This window comes from Stigmatopora nigra, chromosome 17 (assembly GCF_051989575.1).
Source record: "Stigmatopora nigra isolate UIUO_SnigA chromosome 17, RoL_Snig_1.1, whole genome shotgun sequence".
NCBI classification, from domain to species: domain Eukaryota; kingdom Metazoa; phylum Chordata; class Actinopteri; order Syngnathiformes; family Syngnathidae; genus Stigmatopora; species Stigmatopora nigra.
This window is the reverse complement of record NC_135524.1, coordinates 9,596,678-9,619,797: the sequence shown is the minus strand read 5'-3', so window position 1 is coordinate 9,619,797 and position 23,120 is coordinate 9,596,678. Positions and strand designations below refer to the sequence as shown.

The following is a 23,120-nucleotide window of genomic DNA, read 5'->3' as shown; positions in this document are numbered from 1 at the left end:
CAATGCTAATTATTCATTCATCTTCCTCAAACCAACACTTGTTGTCAAGTCCCTTTTTGTTGTTTTCCATAATACATAGTATATCAACGGAAACTAGAATGCAGAATTTAGTCCCCAAATGAAATCTCCTCACACAGCCTGTACTGCTTACTCACTATCAAATGTGTTTGCGTGTCCACCAACAGGGAGGAAGGAAACATTGTTAATCACTGAGGTGTCATGAAGTTGTGTTTAATTATCACATTTCTCAAACACTCTTCTGCAACTGCTGTACTGGGTCGACTATGCTCCGTTTGTGACATTCACGGTCAAACTGGCTTCTCACCTTCATTCATTTACAAGCTAAAAATAAGTGTGATTATTCCTTCATACTACACATCAAATTATAATATCCCAAAATGTTTTACAGATAGGTCGTGTATCTAATGTAATTAAAATGCAAACAGTGGATTGATATAATGTTGAAAATATTCAGACTAATTATATATACTCATGTTTCTAAACATCCTTCCCTTAAGCAAATAACACCAACTACAATAAACATTAGTACCCTTTTTAAATTAAGACTGAGAATGAGTTTTGAGTATTTTGCATTGTAGCTCTTTAGATTTTAAAGCATTAAAGCCCGGTCCTGGCATCGCAGCCTATTCTTTGAGAAGGACACCAATAGAGCAGTGGTTCTTTTGCCTGACTTGAGTGCAGATAACTTAGAATTAATTACTAATTGGTGGTGGAGTGATTGGGAGTGCGAATGATTGTCTTTATGCAGGCCCTACGACTGATTGTGACCAGTTTAGGGTATATAGTCCGCCTTTGGCCCCAAGCTGGAATAGGCTGATGAGGATAAGTGGTGTTGAAAATAAATAAGTGAAGGAATTACCCCAACATTTTGAAGAACATGATAAACACATTTACACAAGCTGATTTGCTATAAATTCAAATTTGACGGTCTGTGATCTTCTGGGTCCTGTTCTAGTTTATCTTCCCCGCATTAATGAAGGGCTCTCGGAGTAAGTCATGTGAACAAGAAGTTCTTACCAATATACACAAAGTGTGGGGCACATATATTATAGATGATACTGTTCTGTTGTATTATTTATTACTTGCCTTGCAAACTAGGATACAACCATAACAGTGCAGTGCACAGAACGACTCTCTTTAGCAGTCACCGCTTTAGTTGAAAAAGGAGTGATCTATTTACGACAATATTTTACTGGTGTAAAACCAGTTCAAAGTGCATTCTGCCAATGGCAGGTGTAATGAGGTGTAGTCCTTAAAGTAAATGGCCGGATGTCAGGACTGGACTCGGGGCAGGAGTCAGACCCAGAGTATCTTATATCCTAAAAAGAATATCTTTATTTGCAGGCCCTCATTCTGAGGCGGAGAAACAAGGACGATTAAGAAAAAAACTCACTCCAAGTAGAAAAAAACCTCACAGACTCACTCCAAAGAGGATAAAGGCCAAATGGGCAGGACAAAAAGTATAACACAGAATCAAAGAGGCAAACAAAGTTAGGTTTCTTACAAAGGCTGAGAGGCAAAGACACTCTGGGACAAGACAAGGGGATCACAGACTGTTTATATACAAAAGGTGATGAAGAACAGTATTAATAGGTAATCAAGGATCCTAATGTGGAATGGCCCTTGTCTCTTTTCATTCCGGCTACATTTAAAACTACAGATGGCATGTCATTTGAGACGAGGTTTATATTTGATAAGATTTGCTAGGAATCCCCCGTCGTCTTAATTTTACATCGACGCGTGATGTGTAAGCAGGAAGTGTGTAAGAAAGACGAATGTTCCAGTACATTTCACGATAACTTTGAGAAGCATTTGAGGATGTGGAGATTGTGGTCAGACATGAAGACTTACGTGTTGTCGTCGGGATAAAGAAGGTACAAGGAAGCAAGGCCGTATTTCTAATTATAGCGACACACTACACAAAGGAAATCCAATAAGTTAAATGTGACGGTGTCTCATTAACAAAAACATTCTGCTTCCTCCTGTTACTGCTCTGTGCTCTTTCCACCAGGCCCCAAGCAGCTCTCACTCATGCCTTGTTGGTCCTCTCATACACTTCATCGTCGTTCCTTTTCTCTCTCTCTAAGGAATAAAAAAAAACAAGGTCAGCATGACATCAAACTTGTTAGTCACATACACGTCTGTGTGCACGTGGTAATTTTTGTGTATCTCGGATTAAATTTGCCAAAAACGTTGCCACGAGCGTCAGTAGGTTTTGAAGACAGAAAGGACAGAGCTCCTTTGGAGGAGCAAAGGATGGTAATTGATGTAGAAGACATTAACCATCCAAAAAAAAAAAAAATCAAACAAACCAGTACTCAGTAATTACTTGCCCACAACTTCTGAATATATTGTGTTTGAAGCAAAAGCAGCCGGCGGGTAAGTAGTTAGCGTGTCGGCCTCACAGCCCTGGGATCCTGGGTTTAAATCCAGGTCGGTCCACCTATGTGGAGTTTGCATGATCTCCTTGGGACTGCCTGGGTTTCCTACGGGTACTCCGCTTTCCTCCCACTTTTCAAAAACATGTATGGTAGGCTGATTGGACACTCTAAATTGTCCCAATTTATGGGTGTTAGTGTGCATGGTTGTCCGTCTCCTTGAGCTCTGCGATCGACTGTCAACTGATTCAAGGTGACCCCTGCCTCTGGCCTGGAGTCAGCTCTGATAGGCTCCAGCTCCCCTTGCGACCCTAATGAGAATTTAAAAAATGGAAAATGAATGAATGAATATTCTAGCGCAATACTTTTTGAAAAAAATCATATTTATCTGATTAGATAGATATATATTTTGTAAATCAAGAAAGGATTTGGTGGGCAAAAATGTTAGGGGTGCTGAAGACCTAAAATAAGTCTATTTACACCACTGAATATTGCACTATTTCCTCTTACAGTCAAAATTGCGTGGGGTTGGTTCCCTCTATGCTAGGACTCCGCCAGGGCTACCATATGTCACCGATTGTGATCATAACTTTTATGGACAGAATTTCTAGGCGCAGCGGAGAGGGTCCGGTTTAGTGGCTTCAGTATTCCATCCCTGCTTTTTGCAGATGATGTGGTTCTATTGGTTTCATCAAGCCATGTTCTCCAGCTATCACAGGAATGAGTGTGTGGTCGGGATATGAATCAGCACCTCCAAATCTGAGACCATGGTCCTCAGTCGGAAAAACGTGGCATGCTCTCTCCGGGAGCGAGGAGTTTAAGTATCTTGGGGTCTTGTTCACGAGTGAGGGAAGAATGGAAAGCTAGATCAACAGGCAGATCGGTACAGGTTCTGTCTTGATGCGGACTCTGCAGTGGTCTGTCGTGGTGAAAACGAAGGAGCTGAGCCAATTTTCCGCCCATTTTCGAAAGGGCTGCGTGGGTTGTTAGAGCCTAACCCAGCTGTCTTAGGGCGAAATGTAGACAACACCTTGGTCGCCAGTCAGTTATAGGTCAAACAGAGAGACAAACGACCATCCACATTCCAAAAATACCGCCACCAGTGGGAATTGAGCCCGAGCCTGCCCGTACCAAAGTCAGGCGAGTGAACCACAACACCATGAGGCGGCACAAGATACCAGTTTACATTCCCATTTACTTCATGGCGCTCGACACACTGCCGTGTACTGTCTCTTTGATCGACAGGTCAAAAGACTGTTCTTAATTAGCTTTATTGGACGTCTTATTTCATATGAATACATGCAGATGACAGGTCGTTGGCGACAACACACAGAAAATATGGATCTGTCCTCGCTTTGACTCTTGTTCATTTCCGCTACTCGATTTGCCCTCTCACCCCTGCTCTCTCTCTCTCTTGTACTCTTGCAACACGTCATGTACCTGTCTTCTTTGCTCTCACTGCTACTTGTTCTCTTACTCAAAATATAGTTTTGTTGGTGTAAACAACTGAAGTTGCTGAAATTTCAGACCTACTCAAGGTTTAATCACTGGTTTAAGGGATTAGTGAATAAAGCAGATTTTCTGTATATACACTGCACACATACTGCAGGTGGGCTGGTAAGCGAGTGGTTAGTGCGTCGGCCTCACAGTTCTGGGGTCGAGGGTTTGTTCCCAGGTAGGTCCTCTTTGTGTGGAGAGTGCATGTTCTCCCAGAATTTGCCTGTTCTCTTGGGCTACTCTGTTTTCTTCCCTCATCCTTAAAACATGCAAAATAGGCTGGTTGAACACTGAAACACTAAAAAATTACCCCTAGGTATGAGTGTGAGCGTGAATCCTTGTGTCATACGATTGGCTGGTCATCAATTCAGGGTTTTGCCCACCTCGAACTCATAGTTAGATGGGATAGGATCCAGCGTCGCCCACAACCCTTGTGAGAATAAGCTTTGGTTTTATGATTCAATACTTAATAGATTATCTAATAAGATCATTTTAACATTATGGTATTGACAAAACTGAAAATATAAGTTTACTCTGCTTTATATACAGTAGATTCTACATATTAATGGATTTATTATTTATTAATTATATATTTGTGCACTTCGTGGTGAAGCTTTAAATCTCATTGTACTTGTCTCATCTCATTTTCTAAACCGTTTTATCCTCATTAGGGTCGCAAGAGATGCTGGAGCCTATCCCAGCTGACTCCGGGCCAGAGGCGGGGGACACACTGAATCGGTGCCAAGCCAATCAATCGCAGTATTATACTTTTTACCCTGTTACTGCTTTTTTGTCGGTTTGTTATGATTTTGCCACTTTTCTAAGGTTATATTGGTAGAAGACTTTTTAGAGGCACTCATGTGAAACAATAAGTTAGTTCAACACCAACTGATTGAAAAATCATATTAAATTGTACTGTTATTAACACTCATTTTCATTTTAGAGTTATAAAAATGCCTCTCCAAGATCAGCAAAGTGTAATTAAAAATATATTCTGCACTCGCCATTAACTTTGAGGTCAATTGTTAGTGGAGGTGGCAAATATGCAGAGAAGGAAAATTAGTGTTTATTTTTGGGAGGTGACTCACATCCCATAAAGACTAAACACAGTTTACTTTTAAGTGTGTATTCTACTATTTCATTACTATTTTCAATTTAGTAGTCACATTGCACTGAGCACACAGGATAGTGACGTCTACTGCTTTCATACATTATTGTGAGTTCCATTTCGACTCACATTTCCCTGTTGCCCTCACTTGTCCCTCTTCTGAGGAGACATCGTGCACACCAATTTTCTCTTCCATTTCAATGTAATTTTTGAGTGGCAATTTAGTTATTAAGATCAAATTTGAACACTTTTGTGACATTAGAAGATTATTAATTAATTAATTCCTTCATTTATTCATCTTCCAAACCCTCGAGCCTCAAAAGCCCTACATTTACAAAAATAAATTAACATAATAAATGAGTAGTAGTCAATATAGATGAGTAGTCAACATAGATGAGTAGTCAACATAGATGAGTAGTCAACATAGATGAGTAGTCAACATAGATGAGTAGTCAACATAGATGAGGAGTCAACATAGATGAGTAGTCAACATAGATGAGTAGTCAACATAGATGAGTAGTCAACACAATAAGTAGTCAACACAATAAATAGTCAACATAGATAAGTAGTCAAAATACATATGTAGTCAACATAGATAAGTAGTCAAAATACATATGTAGTCAACATAGATAAGTAGTCAACATAGATGAGTAGTCAACATAGATTAGTCAACATAGATAAGTAGTCAACATAGATAAGTAGTCAACATAGATAAGTAGTCAACATAGATAAGTAGTCAACATAGATAAGTAGTCAACATAGATAAGTAGTCAACATAGATAAGTAGTCAACATAGATAAGTAGTCAACATAGATAAGTAGTCAACATAGATAAGTAGTCAACATAGATAAGTAGTCAACATAGATAAGTAGTCAACATAGATAAGTAGTCAACATAGATAGGTAGTCAACATAGATAAGTAGTCAACATAGATAAGTAGTCAACAGATAAGTCGTCAACATAGATAAGTGGTCAAAATAGATAAGTGGTCAACATAGATAAGTGGTCAACATAGATAAGTAGTCAACATAGATAAGTAGTCAACATAGATAAGTAGTCTACATAGATAAGTAGTCAACATGAATAAGTGATAACATAAGTGGGTAATATAAGTACAAAAGTGACTAAAGTGGTTAGCAGCCGATGGAGTTTGAGTGCAAGTACAAGATAAGTCTTGTTTAGGTCTTCCTAGGTGCAGAACTCGAGTTGAGTATGGTGCCGGCTTGTAAGATGTGGGCAGGTGCCTGTGGAACAATATGGGGGATTATGCAACGCTTACATAACAAAAGATATACACGTTCACATTTGTTTTTATGAAATAGGCTGAAGCCCGAAGACAGTAGATGTAGAGATCTAGAATATGAATGGCCTTCTTCTGATGTTATTTTGTCATGCTTGTGGGAAAACAAAACGATGACATTTTGCAAATTTTTTACTGCCACCCGATGGTGCAGTGATTCTTCCACCTGACTGATCCAGGGGCGGGAAGTCTGGATTCGATTCCCACTCGGTGGTGGTGTGATTCTCAGCGTGAGCTGTTGTCTGGTTTTATTGCGCCCTGTGATTGGCTGGTAACCAATTCAGTGTCTCCCTTGCCTGCTGCCCGTGGTTGGCAGGGATTGGCTCTAGCACCCCCCGCGACCCTAGTGAGAATGAAGAGTTTTCTACATTTGTTGACACGTCAGGTTTTGACTCCTCAGCTAATGGAGACTTACTGTTTAAGTGACTAGCTTCATTCAGTGTTAAAGATGACAGGTGCAACAGAGTAGTCTGAATTTTAAGATTCTTGTGCGTATTTAAAAATATTTTTATCATTTGCTGCAGGCCAATAAAAATTGGGCAGTGGCCGGAATTGGCCCGCCGGCCATAGTTTGTAGAGGCCGAAGCCGTTTCGTCAAAGCTGTCCCATGACACAGAGCGACATGCTCGTGTAGTAGTACACTGAGACATGCAGGGGTGAAGGAAATATTTAACAAGGGTGACCGTACGTGTGCTGGCAAGTGATGCCAGGGGACAAATAAACGGACGAACGGGGAAGGGCAGAGGCAGGGACGACATCAGCACAGTCTACCACGGACCAATCGGCGTTAATGTGGCTCCCTGTTGTCTCCACCCTCCCTTGGCCTCTCCCTTGTTGCTACGGCAGCTACGCCATCCCATCTGCACGGCCTGTTGTTTGGGATGGTGTTGTGAGTTTTTTATTTTTATTAATAGAAGATACAATCTTCCCCCTTCCTCTTCGTCATCCCTCACACGATATATTCCGTCACAGTAAACTACGCATCCAGTTAATATTCTATTCAAGGTAAATCAAAATCCAATTGGGCTGCATAAACAGGATTTCAGGGAGAGTGTATGGGTAATCACACTTACACTGCCTTGCATTTTCTTAGTGCTTTGAAAATGACTTATCTTCCCTGACGTAAGCATTTCGCATCAACTCCGGGGTCACTGCAGGAGTATGTTTAAAAGCGCTCTGAGCCAGCCAACAAGCAACGGTTTTGGACAAAATGGCAATCAAATAGCTGAATAAACGATTCATAAGAGGCTTTCAGAGTTTTAATTGTTGTCATACAGACTAGTGTGTATGTAACATGGTTTTTTCATTTCATAATCACAAATTTACAATCATTTCATAATCACAAATTTACAATCATTTCCTTTCTGTGTTCTGAAAGGGAGGGTGTTTGCCTGAACGTAGACAAATTCAAAAAATGCATCTTATATGCGAGGAAATACAGTAAGTGATATGGAAAATGAATGGATCAATGAATGAATAAGGCTTGAATGAACTATGTTCAGTTTTCAACCCATTTTCAAATTATGTCAATAACTGTTTCCAACCTACAGTTGTGGTCAAAAGTTTACATACATTTGTGAAGAACATAATGTCATGGCTCTCTTGAGTTTCCAGTTATTTCTACAACTCAGATCTTACTCTGATAGAGTGATTGGAACAGACACTTCTTTGTCACAAAAAATCATGAAGTTTGGTTCTTTTGTGACTTAATTATGGGTTAGTAGAAATAACTGGAAACTCAAGAGAGCCATGTCATGTATGTTCTTCACAATTGTATGTAAACTTTTGACCACAACTGTATGTCAAGAGAATAAACAAAATGGCAGCACACAAGTGAAAAACATTTAGGAAACAAGTTACTCAAGTAAAGATGTTTTTACATTTACGCTGAAATTACAACAGATATGCAAGAAGGTATATGGTCTAATTCTAACTTTTCTCTTTTATCTGTTCCACTATTTGGACTCGTCACCAGGGAAATGCGACATGCAAATACCTGAGCACACTCAACTAAGTCTGTGTGATAAAAAATGCAAATTGCTTTTCCGTTTGTACCATGTTCACTCACTCACACACACACACACACACACACACACACACACACACACACACACACACACACACACACACACACACACACACACACACACACACACACACACACACACACACACACACACGCACGCACACACTAGCACACACTTGTAAAACCAGTCCTAATACATTAAAAACAGTCCCTTCAATTTTACTTCAAACATGTATTTTGCATTGCTTGCACATGATGAACTAACACTTGTTTTCATTTTCGAGGAAGAAGGCAGAAACCAACTGTGAAAGATGCACATTATCAAATCAGGTACTTTTTTTTCGATATCGCAAACGGCAGCAGAACAACAAAGGTTGAGCACGTAGGAGTCAAAATTTCCAAGGTCTTGTGAAAGCATTTGCATTGACAAACAAACCTAAGTCGGAAGTTCATTTACACCTTTACTATTTCATTTATTATTTAGTGATGGTAAATATATCTTTAAATGTGCATCAATGCCAACTAGTCTTTTTCATTAAATCTATCTGATGTTGCCATTCATACAACCAAATTCACGGATTTCTGGGATTACATTTTTCTGTTCAGTTAAACAGCCCACATTCCACAGTAAGTAGATTTGTGTATACTGCATAGTTATAAGAGATCATTATTATTTCAGTGTTCATACTTTTTGTGTTGTGTGAAATAAATCTTGTGTGATGCACATTGAAATTTGTTTATTTTCACATTCATATCAATAATAATACTTACATCTGCACAGTGGCGGGCCGTCAGGGCTTTCAAGGCCTTCTCTGCTCGCCTAATAAATATCTGAATCATATATTATATTTTGTCCATCAATATTTATTAAATAATTCAAAATTGTCTGTTAGCTTCCTTTCATTGCTTTCCCCCTGGTTGCACTGCTTCCACATGTGTGTTTTCATATTGAAGCATTAATAAACCAATCGTATTTCAGCCCTAATGCGTTGCCAGGGTCTGAAATCTGCCTCAAGGCCTTTACAATCAGTTCAGCAAGCTCTGCTGCATTAAACAAGTGCCGTTAAGACTGTTGCTTTATCAATCAGATTTTGAGTTGGCAACACAACAATGCTTTGTCACAAGCATAGGGATACGTCATAGCCTTCTCACAGGCGTAGTGATACATCATCGCTTTCACCAACTATGATTGGCTAGCCAGAGTGAGCCAGCTAGAGCTTGTCAGCTCAACCCACAATGGCCGACGAAGGAAAACAAATGGATTTGATTGCCGATTTGCTGGCAAAGCCGTTTTCCAAACAAACTTTTCAAGAGAAAAAAAATCATCATTAAGAAAGGTCGGACTCCTCCAAAGCAAGCAAGCCTATATGAGTTTTTTTAATCAGTTTAACATTCAGTCTGGACAGCATATACTGAATTAGTAAAAAAAATGCGGGTCAAATATTTCCCCATTTCATTATAAAAGTCACTTTGTCTCATTTTTGTCTCATTGAAAATTGGGGCAAGATGGCGGCGCGCACGGGTGCAGCGGCTCACTGCTCTCCAGTTCGTTCGCTTTTCTATAGTCGCCAAGACCTAATCACTGTCGGAAGGAAAGGCAAGAAACCTAAATTAATCCTGGACTTTCGCAAGCGCAGCACAGACCTGGCCCCACTCCTCATTAACGGAGTATGTGTAGACAGGGTCCAATCCTTCAAATTTCTGGGAGTCCACGTCACGGATAGGCTCTCCTGGTCCACAAACACCACAGTGTTAGTGAAGAAGGCCCAGAAACGACTCCACTTTCTCAGGGTACTGAGAAGGGACAAATTGGACACCAAGCTTCTGGCAACCTTCTACAGAGCCACTGTGGAGAGCATCCTGACTTACAGCATTACAGTGTGGTATACCGGAAGCACGTCAGCAGACAAAAAAGCCATACAGAGGGTGATAAACACTGCCCAGAAGATCGTCGGCTGCTCTCTGCCATCACTAGAAGACATTGCCAACCCCCGATACCTCAGAAGAGCCGGGTCCATTGTTGGAGACCCATACCACCCTGGACACGGCCTGTTCCAGTTGCTTCCATCTGGCAGACGCTTCAGGTCCTACAAAGCACGGACAAACAGGCTCAAGGACAGCTTCTTCCCAACAGCCATCAGATCTCTGAACCTGCAGCAACACGTGACGTGGCGACTACACATATCCCTACTATGAAATTAAGTCAAGTCGAATTGAAGTAACAGGAAGGTCGTTTGGTGCAGATCTACCTTCCACAGGATGACTGAGGGAGGGTAAGTATAAAGCCTGAGAGGTAAGTGATCCATCTTATTCTTGTTGGCATCGGTGAGGCAACTTGTAGTCGCCGGAAAATGGCGCTCAAGGCGGAGAGCTAACAAGTATGAATATGTCATAAATAAATGTCATAAATGTGTCTGGCCTGGGAAGACGAACTTGTGGAGAAGCACTATACAATTTCGTCATACGCTGCTGAGGGTATGATGACTACTAGGCTTTTTGTCAAGTCAATGATGACGACAATGCCTATGTCTGATTTTCATTTTCATTTTTTTTTCATTTTTTAAAAAATCAGTTTAAGTATGAGCTTTCTAGCAACATATTAACCATTTAGCATTTTTTCACCCCCAATAAATTGGGACTTTAAGATTGCTGATCTGTATATCTTGGATTCCAAAAGTAGAAGAAAAGAGACTCAGTAAATCTGACTTTTGTTTTCACAGCAACAACCCTTTGCTTGTCCTTCGCAACCATCAAGTTTGGCACAGTAACACAGCACAAATGCATGCCATGAAGTTATTACTTGTGTCTCTCATCTCAAATCTAATTTTCTGAATTGCTTTATCCTCACTAGGGTTGTTGGGAGGTGGTGGAGCCTATCCCAGCTGACTTCGGGCCAGAGGCTGGTGACACGCCGAATTGGTAGCCATTTTATTGCAGGGCACGAAGAGAGAAACAACCATTCACACTCAAAGTCATACCTAGGGGCAATTTAGAGTAGGGGAAATTTAGAGTGTCCAATCAGTCTATCATGCATGTCTTTGGAATGTGGGAGCAAACCGGAGTACCCGGAGGAATCCCACGCAGGAAAATATGCAATCTCCATACAGCGGTCAGACCAGGATTTTAATCCAGTTCCCCCACTGTTAGGCTGGCACGCTAGCCACTCAGCCGGTGGGCCTTCAATGACTAGTGTATGTCAATTATAATTTATTCTGAAATGTTTACATTTAATTTTCTAAACAACCAGTCCAAAGTCTTCTGAGGGTATAAACACTTTAATGAAAATATAATGTGAAAACCTTCTCAAAGTGCCAGTCGTGCATTGAGCGATATTTTCAATTGAGGGGATTCCCAGGAAAAGGTTTTTTTGGGGGGGAGGGGGCCGGGGTTGGGGGCGCATATAATCACGTCACAGTAGCAAGCAGACGCCGATATGCACTCTACTCTATGAGTGCTCTTCCATTAATGTGTTGCTTTTTATGAATGAACGGCGAGCGAAGAAGGAGGTGCGAGACTTTCTGAGCTGTGATTGGCCACAGTGACTGACGTCACCTCCGCTATGACGCCATACTCCTCATTCATTAAAAAACAAGTCGAAACAATCGTGAGAAATCCAGAGTGAATGAAAGAGCGGGTTGCGTTAACATTGAGCTTCACGGGTGGCGAAATGCCCGTTTAGAGGATCGTTGCTGCGGGTCTAAGGGCGGGCAGGAATCCGGAACCGGATCAACAACCCACGGCCGAGTTCCCTAAAAAAAAAAAGCGACGCTAGTCAACCGCAATGGAGGACCTGCGCGAGATGGAGTGTCCGGTGCTCAAACGGCTCCTGAAGGAGGACGGCTCCCGCTGCCTGCTTCTCGACTGCCGATCTTTCCTGGCCTTCAGCGCGGGGCACATCCGCGGGGCCGTTAACGCCCGTTGCAACACCATCGTGCGCCGCCGGGCTAAGGGCTCGGTGCTGAGCTTGGAGCAGGTTCTACCCGGGTACGACGAGGTCCGGGCCCGCCTACGCTCCGGGATGTATTCGGCCATCGTGCTATACGACGAGAGGACGCCCGACGCCGACTCGATCAAGGAGGACAGCACCTCCAGCCTGGTGGTCCACGCACTGAGCGGGGATTCCGGGGCCACGCACATCTACTTTCTTAAAGGTGAGGGAAAAAACTGCCTTTAATCCCTAGGCCGTTCATTTATATTGCCTGGTAAATGATGCATATATTATGACCATTTGGTTGAGAATTAGGTAGTCAACATTAAAACATGGTGCCTCACAATTCACAATTATTTTTCAAATGGCGCCTCATTATCAACACATAATGTTTAAAATATATACATTTCAGATTAAATTCAATAGAAAAAAACGCCCTCAATAGCCACATGAATTCATTATACATTAGGAAGTTAGTTAGATGAAATAATAAATATGCCCTCGATTCTTTTGGGAATCGACGGGATGGAAGCATTGACATGTAAAATCGGAAGCATTGACATGTAAAATCAACATTTGATTTACAGTAAGTGTCCACCTTTAATTGCTATTTTTAGACTGTGGGGCATTCCTTCTATGTGTGACGCAGATGCCCTACAGCAGTGGTCCCCAACCACCGATCTGTGGACCAGTACACAAGTCACCTGGTGCCGGCCCGTCAGAGTAATAAATATTAACGTTTTCAATCTTGCCCTTCTACTTGAAATAAGAAAAGTTGTTATAATAATAAATAATTGCTATTGTGCTTGGAACTATTTTGTTTGTCGTTCATGTACCTACCCCACCCCCACAAAATGTGTAAATTGTATGTTGGGGGGTATATTTGATAATTGTGCTTGTGGCTTGAAGATGATCGGCTTCTTGTCATTTATTTGCTGTATTCAGTTTGTTGTAATATGGTAATTGTTCAAAAAAAAAAGAAAGGCAAACAGATGATGAAATGGTTCCGAATAGAATAATAACAGAAAATTGAAAAATCAATGTCAGGAAAGGGATTACCGTATTTTCACGACTATAAAGCGCACCGGATTATAAGGCGCACCTTCAATGAATTACATATTTTAAAACGTTTTCCATACATAAGGCGCACCGGATTATAAGGCACACTGTATTATAAGGTGCACTGTATTATAAGGCGCACTGTCTAATTTGGAGAAAATTTAAGACTTAAGTGCGCCTTATAGTCATGAAAATACGGTAATTGCTATTGACTTCCAGGTATGAAGCACACACTACACAGTCACCTCTAGAGCCAGCCATTGTTGATGTTTGGGATTTTTTTTGTATAAAATCTTGCAGTGGGGGAGGAGCTATATGATGGAAGATGTTGTAAACTAAGATGGCATCTGCATATTTAACAGTATTGTATCAGTTTAGGCGTTTGTGTTTTTTTAATATCCGACAGTGGTGGTTTTTTGTTTTTGGTTTTCTGTTTTTTTTTCATATATAAGGCGCACTAGATTATAAGATGCACTGTCTATTTTGGAGAAAATTTAAGACTTTTATGTGCGCCTTATAGTCGTGAAAATACGGTAACTAATTCCCAATTCAAATGACTTTGTTTAATGCTTTTCTTCTACAATAGTATATGACCATGACTTTATTTTAATATTATGGCTTACATTATGTTTTTCAGGTGGTTACGACAGGTTCTTTTCTGAATACCCAGAGTTTTGCTTGAAGACAAAATCCTTGCCTCCGCTAACAAGCCAGTCCAGCGTCGATTCATCCTGCTCATCCTGCGGGACGCCACATCACGACCAGGTAGGAGTCCAAAATTCACACTTTGGATTGGATGATACATTTCAGTGTTCATAATACCCATACATTCTTGATTTTTTTTTGGACAATGATTCAATTGTTGTCAATTTTTCCCAATCTCAAAGGGGCTTTGATCCATATGTGCCCGAGGCAATTTTGATGTTTTGACAATTTTCATATGGACACGTTTCAGATATTTGAAGGAAAAACCTTCTTTTTAACCAACTGGGACATCCATAAGATTACATTCAATTGAGCTGAACTAATGCAATTAACATGAATTCATTTTTATATATACACTTCTTGACCAAAGCCAAAAAGTTCAAAGCTGTCTTGTCAGCAGGTTTAAGTATCTTTTGAGTCATTGCCTGTCCAATTTTTTTGCTTTGAGTTGCTATCCTAAATCTAAAGTGCAAGACAATGGCCATTTTAAATGATTTTCATTTAAACGACAGTTTATTCAAGTATTTAAGCTTGCAAACTGCAAATTTCTTAGATATCTGAATCATGTTTAAACACAAAAAAATGGTACCTCCTTTATCCTGATGACAACACGAAATAAGCACAGGCATTTTGTGAGGTCACTTATATCATTACACATAAACACTAAAGGTACTGCTCTTAATGGCATGAATAGAAACAGTGAGTACTCAATTAGTAAATTATTAGCAGTAATAATAAAATGTAAACCCCATTTTTTAAATCATTCATAATAAATGTGGTGTCTTCCCCTTTAAGCATGAGATGTAAAATCACTCAAGTCCAAATTGGGAAGAAAAAAAACATTCATTGCGTTATCATCTGTTTTGGAATCTACTATTCAATCATTCAAATATTTTCCATAACGCTTATCCTCATAAGTGTCGCGGAGGGTGTCAGAGCTTATTCGAGCTAACTATGGGCAGGGGACACCCTGAATTGGTGGTTAGCTAATCGCAGGGCACAAGGAAATGGACAAACATTACACTTACACTTGTGAGCAATTTAGAGTGTTCAACCAGCCTACACTACATGTTTTTTTGGGTGTGGGTAGAAACCAAAGTGCCCACAGAAAACCCACGCAAGCTCAGGGAGAACAGGCAAACTCCATACACAAAAGATCCGGACCTGGGATCGAACCCTCGATATTACAACTGTGACACTGACCACTCGCCCACCGCCGAATAAATAGAAATAGAAAACTGGAAAAGAATGTGATCATGCTTTTTGATCAGAATCTGTGATATTTTTTGTAAAGTGTTTTCTCAATTGTTTTGATATATGAATTATGTGAAGATCTTGTCCCAACCAAAGTAATGATTTAATTGTGCGTTGGAGTTTCGCATGTTTCTGAGGCTAATTGCTAAAATTTATTTCAATTTAAAATATTAATTTGAATCACAGACATCGTCATGGCATAGAAATCAACTCGTCCAAGTCCTATGGTCCAAAATGTATGTATTTCACCGCAGTTCCATCTTCTCCATTACTGCCCCCATTTGGCCTGTTTACAAAAAAGTAAAGGATAGCTTCTTTTTTTCTTAAAAAAAAATGGAATTACCCTCTGCTGTGTGACATTAAAATAGTCTGGGCTAACAAGATGAATAGGACCGACCAGTACTTAGACAAATACTTTATTTAAGTCAGTTGAATTCAAACAGCAGCAAGTGTCATCTATTTGCCTTGCTCAAGGGCATCTCAACCGCCATTTGCTTTCCGATGTAACTGGTCCGCACGGTGCGGTGACCGAAGCTTGTAGGAAGATGCCGCCGAGCAACTTGTTTTTATCAGCAGTTTTTTCATGTAACGGGGCAGCTGTGCTTATTCTCCAAGCCGTTGTCTCTTCCGGCGACCTCGGACCTTGTTTTGTGTCAATTTCACGCAACTCTTGCAGTCACAGACCATTTTCGCTGGAACTCCGGGCAGATGGAGCGGAAACAATCGGTCCTCTGTATTGTTCCAGAAAATAGATCGCAGTCGTGGCCACTCTGTCAGGTGGACATCGGTTGCTTCCGATGTCCAAAGCTGGATGACAGGAAGCACTCATTTTTTTTGTGCCCCCAACATTCTCCTGTTCACATTATACATCTCTTAGCAGTATTGATCACTTCCTGACTCTGACAGCGGTGACATAAACCAACACAAGCCTTGTCAATAGTAGTTGCTGCAATGATAATGGGGGAAAAACTACTGCACAGTACTCGAAGCCGTAACCACTCTTCTTGTTTTTATTCAATTTCAACAGACATTACCTATAAAACTACCCTTTTAAAGACAAACATGGTTTTAATGGGAGAATGCTTAATGACAGCAAAAAAAATCAAGTCCCAAGCACAATAGCATTTAGTATACATATAGTATAGTATTATTATCATGATGCTGCCTGATGGTGTAGAGCAGGGGTGGGCAAATCAGTCCTTGAGGGCCGCTGAGGGGGCAGGTTTTTGTTTCCGACCGATCCAGTACAGATAAGCACCGGACTGCAATTCAATGATTGCACTTGTAGTACACCAGTTTGGTGAAAAGGTGACCTATTCATGGGTTGGAATGAAAATAGTTTGCCCACCCCTAGTGTAGAGGTTCACACACCTGACTTCAGTACAGGCAGGCATGGCCTTCATTCTCATTGTTGAGATGGAGTATGATTCTGAGTGTGCTTTAGTCTGCCTGACGTCACCTCGGATAGGTTCCGGCAACCCCTGTAACCCTTAAAATTTCAAGTAGGAGGGTAGGATTAAAAAGGCTCTACTAGTTCCAGCGAAAATGTGGTATAGAACCACTTTCAAGCGTCCCGAGGCCGGGATAAGATCAAGAAAATGCATACATGTAATGACTCAACTGACATACAGATTCAATGAGTTCTTGCTAAAAACAGTGGCAAATTGGACTGCTGAATTCTGTGGACGTCGAGCAGCGACACCTCTAAATCTGGAAATCGTGCATACTCACACTGCACCGCCAGTCCTATTTGTCATATGAGTGTGTGCATGCAGAGGTGTAGCAGTGTTGAGAGATTGGGTTGTTTCTTGCCGAACTGCGTGGGTTATGTTTATGGTGTGATTGGTTTGGAGTTTTTGTCATCTGGCAGCACCGAGGTGTAGTGTACCATTGGCTCATAATCCCCATACTTTAGCGTCAATGGTGCCTTGTGTACGTGAGGTTTAAAACTTTAATATTCATTTTTCTGACGAACAAGCATCAAGTGGCTTGCGCACCATTGTTTGGAAACCATTGATCTACAGTACTACGCATATAAATGGAAACTTGATAAGTAACAGTATATTTTTCAAGATGGTGGTGGCCTGGCGGAACAGTGGTTAGCGTGTCGGCCTCATATTTCTGAGGTCCTGCGTTTGATGCTCCTGTGTGGAGTTTGCATGTTCTCCCCAGGCTTGCGTGGGTTATCGCTGGTTGCTCTGTTTGTTTTTTCTTCCCACATTCCAAAAATATGCATGGTAGATTGGTTGAACACTCTAAATTGCCCACTAGGTAAGAGTGTCAGCATGTATGGTTGTCTGTGTCCTTGTGCCCTGTGATTGGCTGGACAGCAATTCAGAGTGTCCTGCGTCCAGTGCCCGAAGTCAACTGGGATAGGCCCCCGCGACCCCAAGACTTTCAAAAAATGAATGAATATTTTTCAAGATGAATGCTTCGATATGTTGTTGGAGTCATTTAAATGAAATAAATAAATTAAATAAATACATCCATTGTAAAATGATGCAATTCATAAATCAAGTTTTGAGCATTTTCAATCTTATCCTAGTTTGAACAGTTAGTGTAATGACAGACTTAACATTACAAGTGGGGGTTGCCGAAGTGAATTCCGTGTCTTATATTGGTAAACTTACTGCAGATGACCCGAGTACAAGAATGACTCCTCTTAAGAGGCGGCATAATCACATTAGTGCCAGCTTGCTTATGTGAAGGGTCATTGGGTGTGCGCAATTTTCTCAAGGGAGGGGAACGGAGAGTAAATGTCAGCGGAAGTTTCATCGATTAATTTTAGGAAAAGCTCATTTCTCAATCCTGTATATTCCAGGGTGGCCCCGTCGAGATTCTCCCATTCCTCTACCTGGGTAGCGCCGTGCACGCCTCCAAAAAGGAACTTTTGGATTCCATCGGCATCTCAGCACTGCTCAACGTATCATCTGATTGTCCCAACCACTTTGAGGGCGTCTACCAGTACAAATGTATCCCCGTGGAGGACAACCACAAAGAAGACATCAGCTGCTGGTTTCTGGAGGCCATCGAGTTCATTGGTAAGTTTATTTCTTTATTTATTCATAACTATGTAATATTGTAATTTAAAGAGGAACAAAGAACATAATTATATTCATCATTGGCTTACAATTCAACATCTCTACAAATCATGGTAATAGTGGAATCTTAAAGAAATCAGCCTTCACTTTTCAGATGTTTGGGAACAAAGTACGCATTTATTTTCAATGTGTAAAATTTAGCATAATCACAGTAACAAATTTGCAAACCCTTGATAGTTTTAACATTTTGCTGAAATAGAAGCTAGCTGTTACTGCTGACTACAAGGACTTAGTTATGGCCATAAGTGAAGAAAAACAATTGACGTTTTCTGATCATATGCATAAGGTAGAATGAAAAATTAAATCAAAAAAATATATATACATATACATACATATAAATACATATACATATATATACACATATATACATATATATACACATATACAAATATATACACATATATACATATATACATATATATATACACACACACACACACACACATATATATATATATATATATATATGTACATATATATATATATATATATATATATATATATATATATATATATATATATATATGTACATATATATATATATATATATATATATATATATATATATATATATATATATATATATATATATATATATATATATATATATATATATATATATATATATATATATATATATATATATATATATATATATATATATATATATATATATATATATATATATATATATATATATATATATATATATATATATATATATATATATATATATATATATATATATATATATATATATATATATATATATATATATATATATATATATATATATATATATATATATATATATATATATATATATATATATATATATATATATATATATATATATATATATATATATATAAATAAAATAATATTTGAAGGAATATAATAGTAATAATGATAATAATATATGATTGATCACCCCCTGATTGAGTGTGTCATACAGGTTGAATACCGTAATGCGTTACACCATGTTTGCGTGCGTGTGTGTGTAGGCGCTGCTATGTGTCATAGTTGCTGTGGGAGCAGATGGTGACTCATCCACACTGTTACTGGGTGGAAAAAAATGCTTTGTTACCTGACATCCGTGCAGAAGTTGAAAGGCAACAATCATATGCCTTCTCCTTGTTTGAATAATAATTACAAATAAAAATGAATGAGCAGCACATGACAAAACATGCATCCTGTAATTTGCCTTAATTTGTAGTGAAATAATTAAGTAAAAACCATCAAAATATTCCATTAATTATTCTATTGCATTGTAAATTAAAGAAAGAATGCAAAAAAAAATGGATCTTGATTGTCCACATGAATGTTTCTGAAAAAATGTAAATCATCAGAAAATGCTCATTGGCTTTTAATTTTGTGCAGGCGGTCTCACATGCTCTCAGGGGGAATTGCATTTTCTGTAAACACTTTAATCGGGCTATTATCCAAATGGGCTTATTTGTGGTTACCAAGTAAGAGCGAGCACGGAAAGGACGATTGATGAGAAGATATTTATAGTGTAAGTGTGGTGTATTTGCATTTCTTTGGCTTATAGACAGCCAAACCAGGCCAAAAATGTAATTCTTGAATATAAGCAAAGATTTTTTCCCCAAATGTTTTCCTTTCACAGGGTTGCGTCAGCACAAAAAAAATCCCTTACGATAAAAATGTCAACAAAAACAACAAATACAGTAGGGAGGCCTTGGGACCAAATGTTTAGCAGGTTGCCCTCAGAGTTCTGGCGTTGAGGGTTCTATCTCAATCAGTCCTCACCCTGTGGCGTTAGCATGTTCTTTCTGGGGTTACGTGGGTTTCCTCTGGGTACTCCGGTTTCCTTCCACATCCCAAAAACATGCATGGTAGTCCGATTGAACACTTTAAATTGCCCTTAGGTATTACGGTGAGCGTGAATGCTTGTCTGTCTCCTTGTGCCCTGGGATTGGGTGGTCACTCATTCAGAACATAATGGAATGAATGAATACGGTATATACTCATTCACTTTTGAACTCTTGACCCCCAGAACTGTGAGTCCCACACCCTTACCACTCAGTCACCGGGCCTCTCTACTGTATATAAATATACTCATTCGTTTTCTGAACCCCTTATCCTCACAAAGGTGGCAGGGAGTGCTGCAGCTTATCCCAGCTAACTACAAGAATACCTTAACATACCCAACATATGAGAAAAATTGAGATACGAGGAAAATTTGGAGCAATTTTTTGCCTTGAGACACGAGACAAATTTGAGAAACCAGCATACGAGATGGTTCCTAACGCGTCCGCCTGAGTAGTCGAGTATGCAAGATTACCTGCGAAAAAGCCGTTTGAATAATGTCACATTTTAGTATTGAAGATCGTACTGTCTGGATAGCTATTTGTTACTTTGTGAGTAGGTGGTGAATTAGAACAGATAAAAATATGTATTTCCATTATAATATCCTGTTTTTTGGTGTTTTTTCAGGAAATGGATTATTTTGTATATAGTTTGTTTCTATGGGAACATTTGATTTGAAACACAAGTAAATTGACATATGAACTGGATACCGAACGCATTAAGCTCGTATCTTAAGGAATTAATGTACGGGCACCATGCAGATAAACACCTTGTTCGGTCTAATCACCCTCTTGCTACTGTCACAATGTAATTTCCCGAATACGGGATGAATAAAGTTACCAAATCCAATCCAATCTGTGGCCAGAATGAGATAGACAACCATTCACACTTGCTTACCTAGGGGTAATTTAGGAAGTGTTCAACCAGCCTACTCTGCATGTTTTTGGGATGTGGTCGGAAACCCAGACAACTCCAGGAAGAACATGCAAACTCCACATAGGGGGACTGCATCTGGGATCGAACCCACGTCCCAAGAACTGTGGAGCCGACGCACTAACCACTCGCTATATATATATATACACAGTATTTCAGTACTAACTTTCTTTTTGTGTGTGTGTCTTTAGACTCCATCCGAGACTCACGTGGCCGCGTCCTGGTCCACTGCCAGGCCGGAATCTCTCGCTCGGCCACCATCTGCCTGGCCTACTTGATGAAAAGAAAGCGGGTGCGACTGGACGAGGCCTTTGAGTTTGTGCGGCGGCGGCGCTCCATCATCTCACCCAACTTCAGCTTCATGGGACAACTGCTGCAGTTCGAGTCTCAACTGCTCGCCACCTCCTGTGCCGCAGAGGCTGCCGCGACCGCCAGCCCACTGCTAGCTCCCAAGGCATCGTCCGGCGTTCCCTCGGCCACTGCCACGCCCACCTCGCCCTTCATCTTCAACTTCCCGGTGTCGGTGGTGAACCCCGCTTATCTGCATCACGGCCCGCTTACGACGTCGCCGGGGTGCTGATGCCTCAAATGCTTCCTGGCTCACGAACCGGCTTCTTCCAATAAGTGACCCAAAAATACTGCTTGACTTACAACCGTGTTTGTGTGTAGGACTCGAGGTGACTCACATACTGAGGCCTCGCCCTGAGAATACACTCATGACTAAGAAAAGAAGATGCCCCATGAAATATTTCTGTGAAATTTCCAAGGTAATATTTGCTTTCCATAGGACTTGCAGGTATGTTAGATCATCATGTGAAAGCCTGTGCTGTGAATGACAGGTTAGCACATCTGACTCACAGTTCTCAGGATTGGGGATTTGAATCCAGGTTTTAGCCTCCTTAGCATTTTTTGACTGGTACTACGGCTTCTTCCCACATTCCAAATATGCTTTGTAATAATTTCTTTATGAGTGTTTTTTATGTTAACTGATTGATGACACTCCATTTTAAATGGATTGGCAGCCCATTCTATTGATGGCGACAAATGACCTAAAGAAACAAACCAGTTCAGAGAAGACGGAAAACCCCAAAAAGGACTAATAGCAGTATAAATAGAAATGAAAACAGAAATGACTGACTTTTTGTTCCTTTGTGGAAGAGGCAACTTAATAGGCCATGAGATAGACCCCTGAGAAACACCACACACAAATTCTGACTTTACGAGTTGATAACCACAGAAGACTTCCCGAAGAAGGAATATATATAATATACATTTTTTTTCTATTCGACTTATGTCCTGCCATTGATTGGCTGGGTTATACCCTGCTTCTCACTCAACGTGAACTGGGATAGGCTGGTTGACAAACGACCACTCACATCTTATTTCAATGAAATAGCACAGCGAGTTCCCTCTAAAGTCTAAAAATCCCCGCAAACGTTTCCACTCTAGTTGCTATGGAGACGACAGCTCCTTTAAGCTGAGATGGCCACAGGAAGGAAGCAGGAATTTGAAACACCTGCTACTTCCACCTCACAAAAGACGTGGATGTGCGGGAAGAGAAAGCAGCACTGACAGGTGCTCTGTTACCAAGCTGAGCTGTTTCCTGTCGATCTGTCTATTACTCATGCACAGTCCTTCCTCTCTCTCTCTCTCTCAAAAAGACCTTCCTCTCTCATCTTCTTTCATGTTGCTCCTCTTAATCTCTTCTTAGTCACTGCCTCTTCCTCTCAGATGTTCCGCTCGTTCCCTGACCGTGTGGCGCCAGGCCAGGAAATGCTCTTGCGTTTTACACCGAAGAAAGATAGTCAGGCACAACTCACAGGCTGCCATTGGCGACCATAGATGCCCCACTGGGAAGGCAGGCAGCAGATGAACTAATCTTGCTGTACTGTGCCAAACTCATTTAAATTCATGACAGACAGATTAAAATAAATACCGTGTTTTCTCGCAGACAAGCAATATTTGGAACTCAAAAAATGA

The 23,120-nt window shown here is 40.3% G+C and overlaps 1 protein-coding gene across 1 annotated transcript; it reads left to right on the top strand.

Annotated features, from left to right (window-relative positions):
• Positions 1–11,880: 11,880 nt before the first annotated feature.
• On the top strand, positions 11,881–22,791 carry dusp4 (dual specificity phosphatase 4). The gene is made up of 4 exons (XM_077737588.1): positions 11,881–12,481; positions 13,955–14,082; positions 18,098–18,317; positions 21,332–22,791. The coding sequence occupies exons 1-4, from the start codon at positions 12,112–12,114 to the stop codon at positions 21,718–21,720; spliced, it is 1,107 nt and encodes a 368-aa protein (XP_077593714.1). The 5' UTR covers positions 11,881–12,111; the 3' UTR covers positions 21,721–22,791.
• Positions 22,792–23,120: the final 329 nt, after the last annotated feature.